The following is a 21,641-nucleotide window of genomic DNA, read 5'->3' as shown; positions in this document are numbered from 1 at the left end:
ACATTGGCACAAAGAGAATAGTTGAGATTACTACAGGTTCACATCAAAGGGATTGGATGCGCGTGTTAAAGAAACACACCTCTAGATTATAATGGAGCGGAATGGACAGCACGTTCTCCGCTGAGTTTATAAATCTGTAAAAAGAGCGGCACAGTAGCACTGTTTTATATAAATTGTTGTCAACAAAATTAGGTTGCTGTTACTCCCGTCTCGATTGCAGAATGAAGACTTGACATGTTCAAAAAAAATGTTTAACCACACTTGCAATAGTCCCCTCATTTGGTGATTGGCATTTAGGCTGTGCCAATGAAAAAGGCAGCAGACAGACCTACAGTCTGTTTTAGCAGGGACTTTTTCTAGCGTGACCTGATTTGAAAATCTTTTTGTAAAAATGTTTTTTTTGTAGTGATTCATATGTTGATGATGTAAAGAATATTTGCTGGTCTGTTGGTGTGTAATGAGGAGCAGCCCAAACGCTGCACTTGACGCATTTATGAAACTACTTATTCCAGTTACTAATAAGCACACACCCAATTAAGAAAATGACTGTAAAAACTGTTAAATCCCCTTGGATTGATGAGAAATTTAAAATGGTATGGTTGAGAGGGATGAGGCAAAAGGGATGAGGCAAAAGGCAAATGGCAGCCCAACTGATTGGCAAACGTACTGCAAATTAAGAAATCATGTGACTAAACTAAATAAAAATAAACTACACTATGAAACAAAGATAAATCATATAAAGAATGATAGTAAAAGCTTTGGGGAACCTTAAATAAATAAAAATAAATAAAAAGCCAACTCAGCTCCTTCATTCATTGAATTAGATGGCTCATTCATCACAAAGCCCACTGATATTGCAAACTACTTTAATGACTTTTTCATTGGCAAGATAAGCAAACTTAGGGATGACATGCCAGCAACAAACGCTGACACTACACATCTAAGTATATTGGACCAAATTATGAAAGACAATAATTGTACTTCTGAATTCCGTAATGTCAGTGTGGAAGAGGTGAAAAAATTATTGTTGTCTATCAACAATGACAATCTGGATGGAAAATGACTGAGGATAATAGCAGACAATATTGCCACATCTTCAATTTAAGCTTACTAGAGAGCGTGTGCCCTCGGGCCTGGAGGGAAGTTAAAGTAATTCAGCTACCCAAGAAGGGTAAAGCCCCGTTTACTGGCTCAAATAGCCGACCAATCAGCCTGTTACCAACCCATCGTAAACTTCTGGAAAAAATTGTGTTTGACCAGATACAATGCTATTCAGAATTTCAGCATGACTGATGATTGGCTGAGAGAAATTGATGATAAAATGATTGTGGGGGATGTCTTGTTAGACTTCAGTGCAGCTTATGACATTATCGATCAAAGTCTGCTGCTGGAAAAACGTATGTGTTATGGCTTTACACCCCCTGCTATAATGTGGATAAAGAGTTACTGTCTAACAGAACACAGAAGGTGTTCTTTAATGGAAGCCTCTCAAATATAATCCAGTTGGAATCAGGAATTCCCTAGGGTAGCTGTTTAAGCCCCTTGCTTTTTTCAATTTTTACTAACGACATGCCACTGACTGAGTAAAGCCAGAGTGTCTATGTATACGGATGATTCAACACCATACACGTCAACTGAAATGACTGCAACACTCAAACAAGAGCTGCAGTTAGTTTCAGAGTGGGTGGCAAGGAATAAATTCAATTTGGAATTCAATATTTGGAACAAAACAAGCCCTAAACCTCAACTAAATATTGTAATAAATAATGTGGAAATTGAGCAAGTTGAGATGACTAAACTGCTTGGAGTAACACTAGATTGTAAACTGTCATGGCCAAAACATATTGATGCAGTAGTAGCTAAGATGGGGAGAAGTCTGTCTATAATAAAGCGATGCTCTGCCTTCTTAACAGCACTATCAACAAGGCAGGTCCTACAGGCCCTAGTTTTGTCGCAACTTGACTACTGTTCAGTTAGCTTGAGGTAGTCACATCATATATGTACTTGGGAGTATTGCTGGATGGTACACTGTCCATCTCTCAGCACATATCAAAGCTGCAGGCTAAAGTTAAATCTAGACTTGGTTTCCTCTATCGTAATCACTCCTCTTTCACCCCAGCTGCCAAACTAACCCTGATTCAGATTACCATCACCTGCACTTCACAGTCCCCAAATCCAGAACAGACTATGGGAGGCACACAGTACTACATAGAGCCATGACTACATGGAACTCTATTCCACATCAAGTAACTGACGCAAGCAGTAAAATTAGATTTAAAAAACAGAAGAAAAAAAACACCTTATGGAACAGCGGGGACTGTGAAGCAACACAAACATTGGCACACACACACAATGATAACATACGCACTATACATACACATGGATTTAGTACTGTAGATATGTGGTAGTAGTGGAGTAGGGACCTGAGGGCACACAGTGTGTTGTGAAATCTGTGAAGATATTGTTATGTTTTTTAAATTGTATAAACTGCCTTAATTTTGCTGTACCCCAGGAAGAGTATGGGGATCCATAAAATATACAAATAGAAACACCAATCTGAGGTAAAAAGGATGTGTAATTCCCCCCAATTCGATGTGGTCAAAACGTCCGTTTGTGTAATTTAGTGTCCACATCATGGAAAGTAGAGTAATATACATTAATTAGATATGGTAAAATAATTAAATATCTTAATTTAGGATGATAGTAAATTAAGCAAATTCACACATTTGTTCAATAATCACATACGTCTTAGTATTAACCATTTAAATAGTTTTTTAAAAATGCTCTTAAACAGAATTTAACCAGGCGCTCTAGACTAGGTCGTCAATAGGGTCTGTGCAGCAGGCTGAACGTTTGACGTCCCTATTCAGAGAATTCTAAGGTCTGTAAATCGGATCATACCTGTTCCAAAAGCAGTCTAATCAGTTGCTCATGACTGCGACGTGCCTGTGACCCCTGGCGAATGTATGATGGCGACACAATCTTCTCACTTATGGAAAAGTTTTCACTATTCATCTCAACAATTGCTGTCAAATAGATGGGTAGATTAACATATGCAATTCGTCAGTATAAACTTGTACTTTAGCGAACGTGTTCCTCACGAAACTCAAGTACAAAGTACAACCTGCTTCTAACGTGATGCGACGACTAGCTTCGTCGCGCAACTAGCCATTTAAATGACCATTTACATTAACAATTTAGACTTTACTTTTATGTTACAGATGGCTATCTGTAAGTCAAACGTATTAATATAAATGGTAACTTAAATGGCTAGTAGCGGGACGAAGCTATGCGACGAATAATCCAGAATCTGGGTGTAGTGTGTAGGCTAGAACGACGAATCCAAGTGACGCTCAGCACCGTTATTGAAAATCTTGATTTGGCAACTGGTTATTGTAGCGTTTATCTTTTTAATCTGCTTTACCTTTCTTTCTATTTTCCCTGTCACGAACCAGTCGCTAGAGATCTCCTTCTCTGTCAGCAACACTAAAAAGAAAGTACTTCCGGGTCACAGAATTTCGTTATCGTCCTAAATAAAGTCCCACGTAATAGTAAAAAACATTTATTGTCGGAACATTAACAATGATTCGTATTTGTTCATATTTAAGTGACATTTGCCTTACATGTTATATTTAAAACATGTTCCAATGTCAAATAAATGGCCACAATGCGAATCACTGTATATGGAATACATTGGTTTATAGAGCAAAAACGATTATTGGTGCTTCAGTAAAAGTATTGTTGTGAATACTCAGTAGGGTCTGTGGAATTTATAAATGGTGTTATGTCATGGCGGACTGAGGTCTAAATACCCAGAAACACTTTCTTCTCTATCCACTTCATTCATGCAATACATTTGCATCTTATCTACCAACATAGACAGGGCTCTAACTCCTCTAGCTCCACAATGAAATAGGGTGCAGGCCAGGCAGCAGCAGGCTGTTAGCCAGCTGTTAGCCAGCCTGCCAGCTTAGTGGAGTCTGCCACTAGCACAGTCAGTGTAGTCAGCTCAGCTATCCCCATTGAGACCGTGTCTGTGCCTCGACCTAGGTTGGGCAAAACTAAACATGGTGGTGTTCGCCTTAGCAATCTCACTAGGATAAAGACCTCCTCCATTCCTGCCATTATTGAAAGAGATCGTGATACCTCACATCTCAAAATAGGGCTACTTAATGTTAGATCCCTCACTTCAAAAGCATTTATAGTCAATGAACTAATCACTGATCATAATCTTGATGTGATTGGCCTGACTGAAACATGGCTTAAGCCTGATGAATTTACTATGTTAAATGAGGCCTCACCTCCTGGTTACACTAGTGACCATATCCCCCGTGCATCCCGCAAAGGCGGAGGTGTTGCTAACATTTACGATAGCACATTTCAATTTACACCAAAAAAAATGAAGTTTTCGTCTTTTGAGCTTCTAGTCATGAAATCTATGCAGCCTACTCAATCACTTTTTATAGCTACTGTTTACAGGCCTCCTGGGCCATATACAGCGTTCCTCACTGAGTTCCCTGAATTCCTATCGGACCTTGTAGTCATAGCAGATAATATTCAAATTTTTGGTGATTTTAATATTCACATGGAAAAGTCCACAGACCCACTCCAAAAGGCTTTCGGAGCCATCATCGACTCAGTGGGTTTTGTCCAACATGTCTCTGGACCTACTCACTGCCACAGTCATACTCTGGACCTAGTTTTGTCCCATGGAATAAATGTTGTAGATCTTAATGTTTTTCCTCATAATCCTGGACTATCGGACCACCATTTTATTACGTTTGCAATCGCAACAAATAATCTGCTCAGTCCCCAACCAAGGAGCATCAAAAGTCGTGCTATAAATTCTCAGACAACACAAAGATTCATTGATGCCCTTCCAGACTCCCTCTGCCTACCCAAGGACGTCAGAGGACAAAAATCAGTTAACCACCTAACTGAGGAACTGAATTTAACCTTGCGCAATACCCTAGATGCAGTTGCACCCCTAAAAATGTTAAACATTTGTCATGAGAAACTAGCTCCCTAGTATACAGAAAATACCCGAGCTCTGAAGCAAGCTCCCAGAAAATTGGAACGGAAATGGCGCCACACCAAACTGGAAGTCTTCCGACTAGCTTGGAAAGACAGTACCGTGCAGTATCGAAGAGCCCTCACTGCTGCCAGGACCTAGGATCAAGAGAGACACTCAAGTGTTTTAGTACTATATCTCTTGACACAATGATGAAAATAATCATGGCCTCTAAACCTTCAAGCTGCATACTGGACCCTATTCCAACAAAACTACTGAAAGAGCTGCTTCCTGTGCTTGGCCCTCCTATGTTGAACATAATAAACGGCTCTCTATCCACCGGATGTGTACCAAACTCACTAAAAGTGGCAGTAATAAAGCCTCTCTTGAAAAAGCCAAACCTTGACCCAGAAAATATAAAAAACTATTGGCCTATATCGAATCTTCCATTCCTCTCAAAAAAAAATGAAAAAGCTGTTGCGCAGCAACTCTCTGCCTTCCTGAAGACAAACAATGTATACAAAATGCTTCAGTCTGGTTTTAGACCCCATCATAGCACTGAGACTGCACTTGTGAAGGTGGTAAGTGACCTTTTAATGGCGTCAGACCGAGGCTCTGCATCTGTCCTCGTGCCCCTAGACATTAGTGCTGCCTTTGATACCATCGATCACCACATTCTTTTGGAGACATTGGAAACCCAAATTGGTCTACACGGACAAGTTCTGGCCTGGTTTAAATCTTATCTGTCGGGAAGATATCAGTTTGTCTCTGTGAATGGTTTGTCCTCTGACAAATCAACTGTACATTTCGGTGTTCCTCAAGGTTCCGTTTTAGGACCACTATTGTTTTCACTATATATTTTACCTCTTGGGGATGTCATTCAAAAACATAATGTTAACTTTCACTGCTATGCGGATTACACACAGCTGTACATTTCAATGACACATGGTGAAGCCCCAAAATTGCCCTCGCTAGAAGCCTGTGTTTCAGAGATAAGGAAGTGGATGGCTGAAAACTTTCTACTTCTAAACTCGGACAAAACAGAGATGCTGGTTCTTAGGTCCCAAGAAACAAAACAAAGAGATCTTCTGTTGAATCTGACAATTAATCTTGATGGTTGTAAAGTCGTCTCAAATAAAACTGTGAAGAACCTCGGCGTTACTCTGGACCCTGATCTCTCTTTTGACGAACATATCAAGACTGTTTCAAGGACAGCTTTTTTCCATCTACGTAACATTGCAAGAATCTGAAACTTTCTGTCCAAAAATGACGGAGCAAAAATTAATCCATGCTTTTGTTACTTCTAGGTTAGACTACTGCAATGCTCTACTTTCCGGCTACCCGGATAAAGCACTAAATACACTTCAGTTAGTGCTAAATACGGCTGCTCGAATCCTGCCTAGAACCAAAGAATTTGATCATATTACTCCAGTGCTAGCCTCCCTACACTGGCTTCCTGTTAAGGCAAGGGCTGATTTCAAGGTTTTACTGCTAACCTACAAAGCATTACATGGGCTTGCTCCTACCTATCTTTCCGATTTGGTCCTGCCGTACATACCTACACGTACGCTATGGTCACAAGACGCAGATCTCCTAATTGTCCCTAGAATTTCTAAGCAAACAGCTGGAGGCAGGGCTTTCTCCTATAGATCTCCATTTTTATGGAATGGTCTGCCTACCCATGTGAGAGATGCAGACTCGGTCTCAACTTTTAAGTCTTTACTGAAGACTCATCTCTTCAGTGGGTCATATGATTGAGTGTTGTCTGGCCCAGGAGTGTGAAGGTGAGCGGAAAGGCTCTGGAGCAACGAACCGCCCTTGCTTTCTCTGCCTGGCCGGTTCCCCTCTCTCCACTGGGATTCTCTGCCTCTAACCCTATTACAGGGGCTGAGTCACTGGCTTACTGGTGCTCTTTCATGCCGTCCCAAGGAGGGGTGCGTCACTTGAGTGGGTTGAGTCACTGACGTGATCTTCCTGTCTGGGTTGGCGCCCCCCCTTGGGTTGTGCCGTGGCGGAGATCTTTGTGGGCTATATTCGGCCTTGTCTCAGGATGGTAAGTTGGTGGTTGAAGATATCCCTCTAGTGGTGTGGGGGCTGTGCTTTGGCAAAGTGGGTGGGGTTATATCCTTCCTGTTTGGCCCTGTCTGGTGGTATCATCGGATGGGGCCACAGTGTCTCCTGACCCCTCCTGTCTCAGCCTCCAGTATTTATCCTGCAGTAGTTTATGTGTCGGGGGGCTAGGTTCAGTTTGTTATATCTGGAGTACTTCTCCTGTCTTATCCGGTGTCCTGTGTGAATTTAAGTTTGCTCTCTCTAATTCTCTCTTTCTTTCTCTCTTTCTTTCTCTCTCTCGGAGGACCTGAGCCCTAGGACCATGCCTCAGGACTACCTGGCATGATGACTCCTTGCTGTCCCCAGTCCACCTGGCCGTGCTGCTGCTCCAGTTTCAACTGTTCTGCTGCGGCTATGGAACCCTGACCTGTTCACCGGACGTGCTACCTGTCCCAGACCTGCTGTTTTCAACTCTCTAGAGACCGCAGGAGCGGTAGAGATACTCTTACTGATCGGCTATGAAAAGCCAACTGACATTTACTCCTGAGGTGCTGACTTGCTGCACCCTCTACAACTACTGTGATTATTATTATTTGACCATGCTGGTCATTTATGAACATTTGAACATCTTGGCCATGTTCTGTTATAATCTCCACCCTGCACAGCCAGAAGAGGACTGGCCACCGCTCATAGCCTGGTTCCTCTCTAGGTTTCTTCCTAGGTTTTGGCCTTTCTAGGGAGTTTTTCCTAGCCACCGTGCTTCTACACATGCATTGCTTGCTGTTTGGGGTTTTAGGCTGGGTTTCTGTACAGCACTTTGAGATATCAGCTGATGTAAGAAGGGCTATATAAATACATTTGATTTGAATTTGATTTGACTTGGACCTCCTGAGTGGCGCAACATGCTGACCAGACCGGACACGTCGCGTGCGCGAGCGTGGCAAAATAAATGTTGAAATCCATGTTATTAAATTATTGCACCCACACTACTCACGCGCGCCAACGAGTGTCTGTGTTGCCAAGGGCTAAAATAGAACTCCTTTCTATTTCTGACGCAGATCGTGCTGCAAGTCCTGCCTCTCCCATCTCCTCATTGGTTTATAGAAGCAGGTACTCACGTGCCATCTCCTCATTGGTTATACCCACGTGAGTGATTGAAAGACGAACTGTTTTGCTGGTAGCCGTGGTAATACTATGAAAGTGTAGATGCCAATCACCATATAAGTCCAAAGATGAAAAAGCCTGGAAGGAGGAGAAATGACTAGAAACGATTCGGTTGGCCGTTTTATGTGTGGATTAATTGGCGGAGTAGATGAGCTTGTGCATTTCAGGTAAAATAACAACTCAATGTTTATATCCCTTGACAAATTAGCTAGCAACAGCAAGCTAGCTAAATATGACAAATTAGCTATTAAGTGCAAGCTAACTAGCTAAATTGCCACACATGTTTAATGCTTTTCTACCTGTCCCCAAATTAATGTCATTGGTTCAGAGTTTGTTTTGCTATTTTAACCTGTGTGTCGTAGATCGTGTTTGGTGTAGGGGAACAAAATAAATTCATGCACGCAGCCGGTTTGGGTTCGGTGTAAGGCACTGCATCGCAGCGCTAGCTGTGCCACGAGAGATACTGGATTCGAGTTCAGGCTCTGTCGCAGCTGGTGGCGACCCATGGGGTGGTACACAATCGGCCCAGCATTGTCCAGGTTAGGGGAGGGTTCGGCTGGCAGGGATGTCCTTGTCCCATTGTGCACTAGCTGACACGGTCTCCGACACATTGGTGCTTCTCTGTTAAGTGGGTATTGTGTCAAGAATGGTTGGGTTGTATTTCGGAGGACGCATGGCTCTCGACCTTTGCCTCTCCCGATTCCGTACGGGAGTTGCAACGATGAGACAATACAATACACTGTAGGCCTATACATGGCATATTGGCTTATGTAAAAAAAAAAAAAAAAAAAAAATTTATTTACAATTGAAACATAATGAATGTCAACCAGGCTATGGGTAAAGTCACCAATTTTGTAAAATGTGTCAGTTAAAGTTCATGGTCAAACTCACTCTAGGATACATTCATTCGTTTCAATTAAATATTACATCAAATTTGTCAGTAAAAAATGTGTGGTCTGACATTGTCATTTCAATCTGTCATCAAATAAATCCATTAAATTAGTGATGGGCACCGATATGGAAAATCTATGTCCATATCAGTAGCATTTTTTCGATTCGATATTGATATTTAAATATAATTTCATTATTAAGCATATAGCTTAATTTCCTCAGTCTGCTGTATCAGTCAAGCTTAAAACCTTGTAAAACCAGTAGGATCTGCAGAATCTATTTAGTGTAATTTCATGGGGGACTGAGGTTAATATGCCCAGCAACACTTTCTACTCCACCCACTCAGAAAGAAGTGGTAGATATTTTAAAAAGTTCTCATTGGTAGGCCTATTTGCACCCAATGTAATGGGCAAAGTAAAAGGCCAGCAACACTCCGCATTATTCAGAGCCCCCGTGAAATGACACCATAATATAGATTCCACAGACCCTACGGAGTACTCCCCACCCCACTTTTACATTGGCACAAATAATTGTTTATCCTATAGTGTCCAGGCACCCCATTTTAAGCTGTTTGACCACAGTAAAAGGCCAGCAACACTTTGTATTATTCAGAGCCCCATGAAATGACACCATATACTGAGTATTCCCAACCCAACTTTTACGTCAACACATAATAGTTTTTTCTCTATAAGCCAATATGTAATGTATTGGTCTACACTGTATTGGATTGGGACAAATGGAATGGGTGGAGTAGAAAGAGCTGCTGGGTATTTAGACCATAGTCCCTCAAGAAATAGCACCATATATCAATAGGGTCTGTAGAATATTATGTTCTTTACATTCATTACCTTAAGCTCCAACCATTTCTTAATGTGCTCCACCTTGGTGGTCTGGAGCAATGAAGCCGTGACGCTGTGTACCTTTGAGTCCCGCGGTGTATACTCGCAACTTTTAAAGGAGGAACCACTGTATAAACGCTTGGTGTGGCCTTATTACTGGTTTGTACCCTGTAGTATAACTTTATGCAGCCGGGAGCGCTATTTTGTATTTCTGGGCTCCCAGTCCCCACCTGCTGATAAACTCAGAAGAAAATGCCTAAGAATTATAAAAAATGTGAGAGAAGAAATTAGCATTACAGCAGCAATATTAACATCACGGCAGCAAGATTAAGACTTTTCGGTTTTCTGATTTTGCCTTCAAAATAAAATTATGCGGTAGAACGGTATGTGTATGATACGGAATCAATAATTTTTGCAGCTTTGCATAGTACATAATGTTACCAAATTTACGGAGCTACATCAGTGGAAAATCGAAACTAAAGAGTTACTACTTTATATAAGGTCCACCACAAAGGGAAGTTAGAGTACTCATTATGCATTTGGGTCCCAAGGTTTTTATATGACCAATCATATCGAGTGGTTCCAATGACGAATTTGACGCGGGCCACCCATCCCTGGTGACTTCAGCAAAGAAGGCTGACAAAACATTACGGGGAAGTTAATTTAAGTAATTATAACGTCATAACGAGTCAATCAAAAAATGTAGAATTGAGAGGAATATGTTAGTTAATGTAGAGACAAACGATGGTGTATATTTTTTTGTCATAAAGTTAATTTACGAAATTCTATTTCTATTTAGCAAGTTTATTTTCAGCCATATCCAATACCAGGTGTATCAAACTCATTCGTTATAGCAAGCAGGGAGCAGGTTTCGAACCCTCAACATTCTAGCCCAAAATCCAGCACGCTATCGACTGTGCCCAAATGTATTAATTGGGGTTGGGGCCGATTGTGGCTAAAAACACTTTATCAATTGGAATCTTTAACGTGGAAAGAGGAAAAAGTATTATTATTATTAATTCATTTAGAATTACAGTATATAAAAGCCCCTTAGATATTCTCACAGAGCCTAACGGAAAATGCCCCTTAGATATTAATATAGAGTCCTCCAATTCTCTAAATGTAATCACTGGTGGAGTGTCACATCATTAAAATGTTTTATTTTTTTAGATATACTGTTAAAAATTGTGTAGGTCTTATTTATTTAAAGAGCATATTGAAGTTAGAAGCAAAAGCCTACAACTAGTTTAGGACTGTTTCGCGCTGCTGTTCTGAGACAAGCACTACACAGGGATTCTTTACCTAAATAGCCCAGTACTGCACTGCCGGACATCACGTTGTACAGCGCCTTATTTTCGTTCCATCCTAACAGAAACCCGGAGGGTTTTTCATTTTTCATGGAATAGAAACACCATAATATTAATCTAATTAATTAAGCAAGTACCAGTAAAAAGTTTGGACACCTACTCATTCCAGGATTTTTCTTTATTTTTACTATTTTCTACATTGTAGAATAATAATGAAGACATCACACCGGTCTCCCACGTTCGTAGTACAGACATGGCCTGCTCTCCCTTATGTAAGGAATTGGGCACTTTCCCATGTTTACTACAGTATTTATTGTAGACTGCACTGTTGCCTAATAAACAAATAAACACATTTCGGTAAAATAATGATGAAAAATACTCTTTCAAAATGTAGATGTTGATTTAGTTATGGATCCATAACGAATTACTACGGGAATAAATATCACTGATTTACAGAAATATTGGAACACAGTTGTTTAATGAAGGCAAACAATTTAGAATCATTCGATCCTGTAGCCTACTCCCGACGTCACGTTGTACAGTGCCATAGAAACCCAGAGGGTTTCGTTTTTTATTTTTCTCTGAATAGAAACACCATAATATTAATCAAAATAATTAAGCCATATTTCTTCAAATCAATCCCATATTTTAATTTATTTTATTTTACTGTTATTTTACCAGATAAGTTGACTGAGAACACATTCTCATTTACAGCAACGACCTGGGGAATAGTTACAGTGGAGAGGAGGGGGATGAATGAGCCAGTCTTTACTTGATAGCTACCTACACAAATTGCTAGTGTTAATAAATGAAGTGTTAATAAGATAAAAATTAATTAAAAAGATTTCAAAGCAATACAAATAAAACTGGATATGATTAGGTGACCGTATACTATGTTATTACAAAAAAGTTTTAAATTCTCTGGTAATGCCAATACGGAATACTATCAAATGTTTCTCAAAGATGCCCTCTGGTGGTCAAACTAGCAATAGCTTGCAGTAACAGAAGAAATGGCTGAGAATTAAATGACGTGCCACAGAATGCTGAGGCAGCACGCAAGGTGTGCCGCAGTATGACGCAACTTTTAAAGGAGGAACCACTGTACATGCACACTGCCAAAACAGTACACAGTTAGTCTTTCACCCTCCTAGATAACTTGAATAACTTGAAACAGTCTAACCAGGTCTTGTATCTTGAAATTGCCTATGGGTGCCATAGACTGACTTACAGTGCCTTCAGAAAGTATTCACACCCCTTGACATGTTCCACATTTTTTGTCTTGCAGCATGAATTTAAAGTGGATTAAATTGAGAGTTTGTGTCACTGGCCTGCACACAATACCCCATAATGTCAAAATGGAATTGTGTTTTTGGAAATGCCGACAAATTAATTTAAAATAAAATGCTGAAATGTCTTGAGCCAATAAGTATTCAACTCCTTTGTTATCACATGCATAAATAAGTTTAGGAGTAAAAATGTGCTTAACAAGTCACATAACAATGTTGGCAATAGTGTTTCACCTCATCTCTGTACCCCAGACATATAATTATCTGTAAGGTCCCTCAATCAAGCAGTGAATTTCAAAAGCAGATTCAACCACAAAGACCAGGGAGGTTTTCCAATGCCTCTCAAAGGGCACCTATTGATAGATGGGTAAGGGGAAAAAAGCAGACATTGAATATCCCTTTGAGCATGGTGAAGTTATTAACTACACTTTGGATGGTGTATCAATACATCCAGTCAATGCTAAGATACAGGCGTCCTTCCTAACGCAGTTGCCGAAGAGGAAGGAAACCACTTAGGGATTTCATCATGAGGCCAATGGTGACTTTAAAACAGTTACAGAGTTGAATGGCTTTGATAGGAGAAAACTGAGGATGGATCAACAACATTGTAGTTAGGCTACAATACTAACCTAAATGACAGAATAAAAATAAGTTAGCCTGTGCAGAAAATAAATATTCCAAAACGTTGAGATTTTTTTTTTTTTATCCATTTTGAATTCAGGCCGTAACACACAAGGGGTATGAATACTTTCTGAAGGCATAGGGAAAATGTGAAAATGTAGGCGCGTATCTCCTCCTACAACATTTAAGCTATCACCAAACCACTGAGATGTTCAGACTGACCATCAGATTGCTCGGCAAAGGCTTTTTGATACTATTTATACTTTTTAAACTATAACCATTTTAAATCAGCCTAAATTGAAGGAAGAAGGAAACCGCACACTGCTCTTGATAGTATCACCGATATTTAATAAGCTTACGTATTGGCCTCACGGCCTTCGTCAGAGCTTTTGTGATTTTTTGAAATTTGCACCCTTATGTAGAATTCCGCCTAAATTAACATGGGTTTAAATGAAAATCATAGAAATACAGTGATAGCTATTCAAAATGCTCCTGCTTCCTGGCCAATTAATTGCAATACCAACTACAATATTCAGGCTATAAATGTGCATAAATTAACCACCAACAGTAACTCTTGAACTGTTCAAGCTAGAGACGCAAAACCACATTTCTCATGTCCCATCCTCAAATTATTAAAAACTTTTATCAATTATAACTATATACATTTGTATAAATTAGCATAAAATTACCCACCAACAGTAACTCTTGAACCACTTAAGCTAGAGACACCTGTAACGTTGACGCAGGGAGTCAGGAAACAGGTGCAATTAGTGAGTTTAATAATAATGATTGTAGAGCGATGCAAAACAAGAGCAATTTCTGACAAGGAACAGGCCAGTGCGGATGGCAAAGGTGTAATTCTCGGATGATGTTGTGATCTAGAATGTCATCCACTGGAACCCAGCACCGCTCCTCTGGACCGTACCCCTCCCAGTCCACCAGGTACTGGAGCCGAACCGCACAACGTCGGAAGTCCAGGAGTGATCTGACGGCATAAGCGAAGCTCCCCTTGAAGTCCGAGGGAGGCGGAGGGGTGTCGTGGAGGACGGCATCAGCCGGCGACCAGCAACCACCGACCTGAGGAGGGAAACATGAAAAGATGGTGAGATCCGGTAGTTAGTGCGGAGTTGTAATCTGTAAATTACCTTGTTGACCCTCCGGAGAACCTTGAACAGCCCCACAAACCGGGGACTCAGCTTCTTACAGAGCAGGCGGAGCGGGAGGTTCCTGGTTGTGTGAAATGGGATTGTAACAGGATTACCTAGGCAACGTTATAAAATATATAATATTCTGTCTATTTGCGTGTTTATATGCTTCGCTATGCCAAGTCCCTCACATGCACACAATGTTCCTACGCTTCAATATACCAAGTCCCTCATGTGTACACGCTTCTTCAATGGCCCCCAAGACACCATCCCACCACTGCCACCAATGTAGGGATTTTAGTGAAAGGCGACAGTACTATTCTCCTTGAAGGTCTCAAACCCGGGTCTCCCAGTCCGTTTTAGGAATGTAAAACTGAAATCTTAAAGGAAGGTTCAGGACGGCAGCTCAATTCCCTTCAATAAAAAATAATAATGTCCTGTGCCAATTGTGCTGTCCTATTGTCAATCTATTATTTGTTTCAAAAGAGTGGGCTGTGAACCAGGTCTGGGTCAAATACTATGCCAAATACTTTTAAATACTTGAGGTGCTGGTGATTTAGTTTGGAATTTGCACTTTTTCGACTTTTCCATTGTACCAGGCAAACCAAGCACAGTTTATGTATTTGAAATTATTTGACAAAATCTATTTGATTCCTCTACTGTGTGAGCTGTCCCATACTTTTGTAATGTGAACTTTATGTCACAAGAGGGCGTACTTACCCATGATAACTGAAGCATTTAGCCACAAACTAAATCCATGGGCCATCCATAGGGATTAAAGGTATGTGTGAAGACTGGGGTGAAAGCAGGCTCATCAACCACATTTGATGATTAAATTAATTGACCATTGCCATCAAATTTGAGATCCATGGCCTTCCTTTCTTTAAATAAAGCACCAGGCTAGGGCCTAATTTAGAAACTAGACTTCTTTAATCCAAATATTATTTGAGAAAGATATTATATGTAAACCCAGCAGGTGGAGCCATCAAATTTTAAATCCGTTTTTAGGGGGATGCGTTATTTATGGAAAATTTGTCAAGCTCTCAAAACCATAAACATTTCATAATACTGCTCAATACCAGAGGCAGAAAAGCAACCTCACAGCATTAACAAACCTCCCATATTTAATCAACCCAGTCGCTCAAATGGCGTGTATATCACACAGAAATACTTTTCAAACAGTGTGGAATACACACGTCAAAATCACCTTTCACTTGCCCACGGTACGCACTTTACTCCTCATCCACTAGAATAGGATAGGAAAATACTGTCTAAACTGCATTAGGAACGTCGCCCACACTCTGATATTCCCGATGGGTTCCGGAAATTTTTCTGCGGCCAAATGGGGCTTTTCCTGATGAGTTCCGAAATGTAACAAAGCCTGGATTGCAAGGTTAGCCAAGCACAAATGAGCAAATGCTTACTTTACAGTTTATAACCATATATGATCATTATTAGAATTTTAAGACACAGTTGCAGCATAATGAGTTGATCGTTTCTCAAAATATTTTGTTGGTTCAGCTTGGTTACAATCTTATTTACCACATACTTTACCACTGGAAAGCAGCACCAAACGAATTAGCTAGCTAGGTGCTAGGTGACTAGCTAGCTTGAAGGAGAAGCACATAAACACTGGTCCAAGATCGGTTCTACAGATCAAGAGAACCCTGATCGTGGTTGAGTGTATTAATATGCAGATCTCAGATCTCTTATTAGAGCTTGCAACATTGCTAGCATGTGCTTGCTAGGTAAATGTCTAACTTGTCCTAATACCAGCCAGGCATAAAAGTACAATCTGGGATTTGGGAACAAATAAAGGTACAATCTGGCATCTGGGAGTCATTCCTATTCTTGATGTAGCCTCATTTACCCTTTGATTCTTGAAGAATATAACTGGTAAATACTATCAGAGGCAAGCACAGTTGTCTTATTCTTTATCACGAATGCTCAAATTGTATGGTATTACTCCATTGTTTAAAAACAACAAGAACTAACACGATTTATGTGGGTCATAATTTGTTAAACTTTTATAGTGCATTTCATTACAGAGACAATTTCAAAGCGCTTGTAAAGTAGAAAAAAGTAATAAAAAAATAAATACAGGGTACAACAACAGTAGATAGATCAGCAAATAGAGGTGAATACTTTTTGAGAGCTTCTTAAAGCCATCAGCAGATGATCTGCCACAGTCATGAGAGAACCTTGAAGTTCATAGATGGTCAGTGGAGAAGGTAGTCAGCATGTCCAAGGGCAGGCAGACAGGTAGCTCGGTGTCATCAAGCCATCCCCGCCATCTGCAGCTTCTCTATAGTGTTACTAAGATTAAGTTTGAGCTCCCCACAGAATACAACCCGCTCCTTACTTTGGAAGTATCCTAAGCAATGGATAAGCTGGCCCACTGCCTACTCGGCATGCAAAGCCTGTTGGTGAAAAACAACCCAAACACCAGCTAGCATTAACTACCATACACACTACCCAAAGGTATCTGGAGGCCATTGTTTGTAACAACTTAAGTAATAAGTGTTGAAGAATACACAGTGAATCCATTAGATCTACTGTATTAGATAACATAACCGCTTATGGTGTTCATTTTCAATATTGTTTCCTTCCGCAGGATGGAACCATGTTTCCGAAGAGGAGGAGACGAGAGATGAGGCAACAGGAGAGATGGAGAGAGGAGGCAGGAGGAGTGCAGAGAGAGGGAGATGCAGGAGAGATGGAAAAAGAGGAGGCAGGAGGAGAGCAGAGAGAGGAGACGGCAGGAGAGATGGAGAGAGAAGAAGCAGGAGAAGATAATAGAGGAGAAGGGGCAGAGATAGCAGTGGCAGGACAAGAGGGTGAAGAAGAAAAGTCAAAAGAAGACCAGAGGGCTTCCAAGAAAGAAATATACTCTGTACTTTGTGACTGAAAGTAAACAAATATTTTTACAAAACCATTTGGCAAGTCATTTGTTAGTGTGGGTCTACTTTTAGAATATCAGCCACAGCCAGTGTGCTCTTAGTCAGACCCCAAAACAAAAGTTACTTTCAATTATCCTGCCTTCTCCCTTATGGGTGTTAGTTCCCTCCCACTATGCTTAAAAAGCATTGGATTGGTACAAAAGGTTTGCTACTTTTTTGAAGTGCTGCTTTTAGTGGCCGGTGTAGTAGTTGTTTCAACTGTGGCTGACAAGTGAAGGATACAGTGTAGCTTCCTAATTACACGATCTAATTGTTTTGAATTACTGAATGGGAGTGAATTAGTGCATAGGGAAAATGATAGCCTTTAAATTCAAACTGAACCATGCAGGTGCATTAGCCTATGCACACATACCGTGATCCCATTGAAATCATAGGCCTAGGCTATGTCTATATCTGTCACGCTCGTGAGGAGAGACGGACCAAGGTGCAGCGTGATTGGAGTTCCACATCTTTATTTTAGTGAAACTTAAACAAAACAAGAAACGAACAACGAAACGTGACCGTCGTGGTCCACAAAAACACTCACACAAACAATATCCCACAAAGCAGGTGGGAGATAGGGCTTCCTAAATATGATCCCCAATTAGAAGCAATGATTACCAGCTGCCTCTAATTGGGAACCATACAAACCAGCCAAATAGAAAATAAATGACTAGAACACCCTCCTAGTCACGCTCTGACTTAAACACCATAGAGAACCGAGGGCTCTCTATGGTCAGGGCGTGACAGTACCCCCCCCCCAAAAGGTGCGGACTCCGGCCACATAACCTGAAACCAAATGGGGTGGGTAGGGGGGGTGACTAGTGTCGGTGGCGGCTCCGGTGCGGGTCTTGGCCCCCGCCCCGACCACGGATCCGGCCATGGAGCTAGGTTGGACGCCGTGCCTGGACTGGGCACTGGCGCAGCGGAAGGCTCCACCCATGGAGCTGGCTTGGCCGCTGTGCCTGGACTGAGCACCGGCACAGAGGAAGACTCCGGCCATGGAGCTGGACTGGACACCGTGCCTGGACTGGGCACCGGCGCAGAGGAAGGCTCCTGCCAGGGAGCGGGACTGGACACCGTGCCTGGACTGGTCACCGGCGCATAGGAAGGCTTCGGCCTTGGAGCGGGACTGGATGCCGTGCCTGGACTGTGCACCGGCGCAGAGGAAGGCTCCTGCCAGGGAGCGGGACTGGACACCGTGCCTGGACTGGTCACCGGCGCATAGGAAGGCTTCGGCCTTGGAGCGGGACTGGATGCCGTGCCTGGACTGTGCACCGGCGCAGAGGAAGGCTCCTGCCAGGGAGCGGGACTGGACGCCGTGCCTGGACTGGGCACCGGCGCAGAGGAAGGCTCCGGCCTTGGAGCGGGACTGGACACCGTGCCTGGACTGGTCACCGGCGCAGAGGAAGGCTTCGGCCTTGGAGCGGGACTGGACGCCGTGCCTGGACTGGGCACCGGCGCAGAGGAAGGCTCCTGCCAGGGAGAGGGACTGGACACCGTGCCTGGACTGGGCACCGGCGCAGAGGAAGGCTCCTGCCTTGGAGCGGGACTGGATGCCGTGCCTGGACTGGGCACCGGCGCAGAGGAAGGCTCCTGCCATGGAGCGGGACTGGGCACCGGCGCAGAGGAAGGCTCCGGCCTAGGAGCGGGACTGGGGAGGCGCACTGGAGGCCTGGTGCGGGGAGCCGGCACAGGAGGCACCGGACTGGTGACACGCACTTCAGGGCGGGTGCGGGGAGCCGGCAGCGGACGTACCGGGCTGGGGAGACGCACTGGAGGCCTGGTGCGTGGAGGCGGCACAGGTGGCACCGGACTGGTGACACGCACTTCAGGGCGTGTGCGGGGAGCCGGCACAGGATGTACCGGACTGGGGAGGCGCACTGGAGGCCTGGTGCGTGGAGCCGGCACAGGTGGCACCGGACTGCTGACAGGCTCTTCAGGTCGAATGTTGAGCAGAACACACTTGACCAACATCTCTAGCCTCTCTCTCTCCCCCAACTTCTCCATCGCCTCCCTGACGGTCTCTGGCTCTTCCCACTGCTCAGCCGACAGCTCCATGTGCCCCCCCCCCCCCCCCCCCCCAAAAAAAAAATAATCTTGGGGTTTCTGTGGCAGCGGACTGAAGACACACTCTTCATGGCGAGTGTGAGACACCGGCACAGGACATACCGGGCTGGGGAGGCGCACTGGTGGCCTGGTGCGTGGGGCCGGCACAGATGGTACTGTGCGCCTGCGCTGCCGCATACTCCTCGCCAAAACTTCTCTCCGGTATCCCTCGTTGAACTCCTCCAGAGTTTGCCATTTGGGCTCTGGCACTCCCCGCTGCTCAGTCAACCACCCCATGTGCCCCCCCCCCCCCCCCCCAAAAAAAATCCCCAAAATCCCAAGGAAGGGTCTCGCATCCACTCCTGATCTCCTCCCAGGTCCAACTCACCTTCTTCTCCATGGCACGCTGCTTGGTCCTTGCTTGGTGGGATATTCTGTCACGCTCGTGAGGAGAGACGGACCAAGGCGCAGTGTGATTGGAGTTCCACATCTTTATTTTAGTGAAACTTAAACAAATCAAGAAACGAACAACGAAACGCGACCGTCGTGGTGCACAAGAACAAACAAACAATATCCCACAAGGCAGGTGGGAGATAGGGCTTCCTAAATATGATCCCCAATTAGAGACAACGATTACCAGCTGCCTCTAATTGGGAACCATACAAACAAGAACCGATGGCTCTCTATGGTCAGGGCGTGACAATATTGGAAATTGATGGACAATGATGCACTGAATTCATTATCACGCAGATGGCAGTGCCATGATTTGTGTTTTACCTTTTAATCATGTTTGCCAAGGACAAGTCGGGCTCAAGAGATGGACACACGTTCTTCATCATGCGCATAAATTGCCTATAGGCCTATGCAATATGATGCACAAAAGCCTACCAGGGAGAATAAATGTAAGTTCATACTTATTTGCATGTATTTTACATAGGCTATCTTAACATACTGTATAGACCTAGGTCAGTCAGCCTATTTACGGGTATGTAGCCTAGACCTATAGTCCAATGAACATAGCTATGAAGATGCGCGATTGGAGCGTTATGCCTGTCTTTGCATTTGAAAGTTGGCAAGATAAAAATCTTGACTGTTTCCCCTGTTACAATTTAACAAAACAATGTAGGCTAAAAAGTATACCGTTTTTACTAGTAGGCTAGGCCAAAATGTAAAGTGGACTAGCGGTGGTTGAAAATTGTTGCTGTTATGGAGTCGCCAATACGGCTTTTATGGAGCTGCACCAATAATGCTGCACCAATAATGCCGCCAATGCAGCAAAACGTGAGCCTGTGCACAGTCAACTTAGAACTGGGCACACGGCTTGAGCTGAGGAGTACCCCGGATACAAAACTAACGCAATCATTGCAAAACCTGTATCCTGGTTGGTAGTAACAATAAGGTCAGGGTCCATTTGAGGGTATGCCCTAGTTGTACTGTCAATGGGATGCTGGTCAACCATGTCCCTTGGTTGGACCCTCAAAGAAAGACACATTACCAATGATAGTTTTGAAATGCCACCTCGGGATAAAACTTACTTACTTTGTGTGTCCTCTGTAATGGTGGACATCAGACTTTTGACAGTTTGGACCTATTCCCTCAGGTACTGGCAGTGCTGTCCTATCTCCTTCAGAAGAATTTGCTTCTCCTCTGTCTCCTCCACTTTCTTTGTTTAGGTGTCGACAGTCCCTGCAATGGTATATTGATGTAAAACATAATATTAAGCCCTTTAATGTTATAGCATTTTTAAACAGATCATCACTGACATTTTAGCACTTAACACTCTGAATCTGTGTGAGAGTACAGAGTATGATGTTTTGTTAATTGCTTAGCCCAATGTCTCGTACAGAGACATGCTATACATTTACATTAAATATGCACTATGCAGAAATCACACCGCCATTTCCTGCTTGCTAAAATTTGAATAGTTTGCCTAATATCAGTTTGTGACAAAACAAGCAGTCATTGTGTAGAGAATCATTCTACCATCTATACTGAACAAAAATATAAACGTAATATTTCAAAGATTTTACTGAGTTACAGTTCATATAAGGAATTGTGTTGTGTGACAAAACTGCACATTTTAAAGTGGCCTTTTATTGTCCCCAGCACCTGTGTAATAATCATGCTGTTTAATCAGCTTCTTGATATGCCACACCTGTCAAGTGGATGGGTTACCTTGGCAAAAGAGAAATGCTCACTAAGAGGGATCTAAACACATTTTTGAGAAAATAAGCTTTTGGTGCATATGGAACATTATTGGGATTTTCTATTTCAGCTCATGAAACATGGGACCAATACTTTACATGTTGCGTTTATACAGATCCACAGCTTCTTAGA

The 21,641-nt window shown here is 42.7% G+C and overlaps 1 protein-coding gene and 2 long non-coding RNA genes across 4 annotated transcripts in view; 1 reads left to right on the top strand and 2 right to left on the bottom strand.

Annotated features, from left to right (window-relative positions):
- Window positions 1-3,514, bottom strand: part of sepsecs (Sep (O-phosphoserine) tRNA:Sec (selenocysteine) tRNA synthase) — a 40,366-nt gene extending 36,852 nt beyond the window's left edge. The window contains exons 1-2 of the mRNA XM_071333261.1: window positions 3,425-3,514; window positions 2,902-3,026 (exon numbers count right to left, since the gene is read on the bottom strand). Of these exons, the coding sequence (XP_071189362.1) occupies window positions 2,902-3,015 (114 nt within the window). The 5' untranslated portion in view covers window positions 3,016-3,026; window positions 3,425-3,514. The remainder of the gene's footprint in view (window positions 1-2,901; window positions 3,027-3,424) is intronic.
- A 4,723-nt stretch (window positions 3,515-8,237) lies between these two features.
- Window positions 8,238-17,248, top strand: LOC139534862 (uncharacterized). Its single transcript, XR_011667019.1, has 3 exons — window positions 8,238-8,394; window positions 14,054-14,273; window positions 16,931-17,248. It is a non-coding gene; the product is annotated as an uncharacterized lncRNA (long non-coding RNA).
- LOC139534861 (uncharacterized) overlaps window positions 13,931-21,641 on the bottom strand; it is a 24,087-nt gene continuing 16,376 nt past the window's right edge. Inside the window, exons 3-4 of one of the 2 annotated variants that reach the window (XR_011667018.1) lie at window positions 20,840-20,990; window positions 13,931-14,248 (exon numbers count right to left, since the gene is read on the bottom strand). This is a non-coding gene — a long non-coding RNA (uncharacterized lncRNA). The remainder of the gene's footprint in view (window positions 14,249-20,839; window positions 20,991-21,641) is intronic. The other variant, XR_011667017.1, reaches the window with a different exon arrangement.

Source organism: Salvelinus alpinus, chromosome 11 (genome assembly GCF_045679555.1).
Source record: "Salvelinus alpinus chromosome 11, SLU_Salpinus.1, whole genome shotgun sequence".
Taxonomy (NCBI): domain Eukaryota; kingdom Metazoa; phylum Chordata; class Actinopteri; order Salmoniformes; family Salmonidae; genus Salvelinus; species Salvelinus alpinus.
The sequence above is the reverse complement of the archived record's forward strand: the minus strand, read 5'-3'. Positions and strand labels throughout refer to the sequence as shown.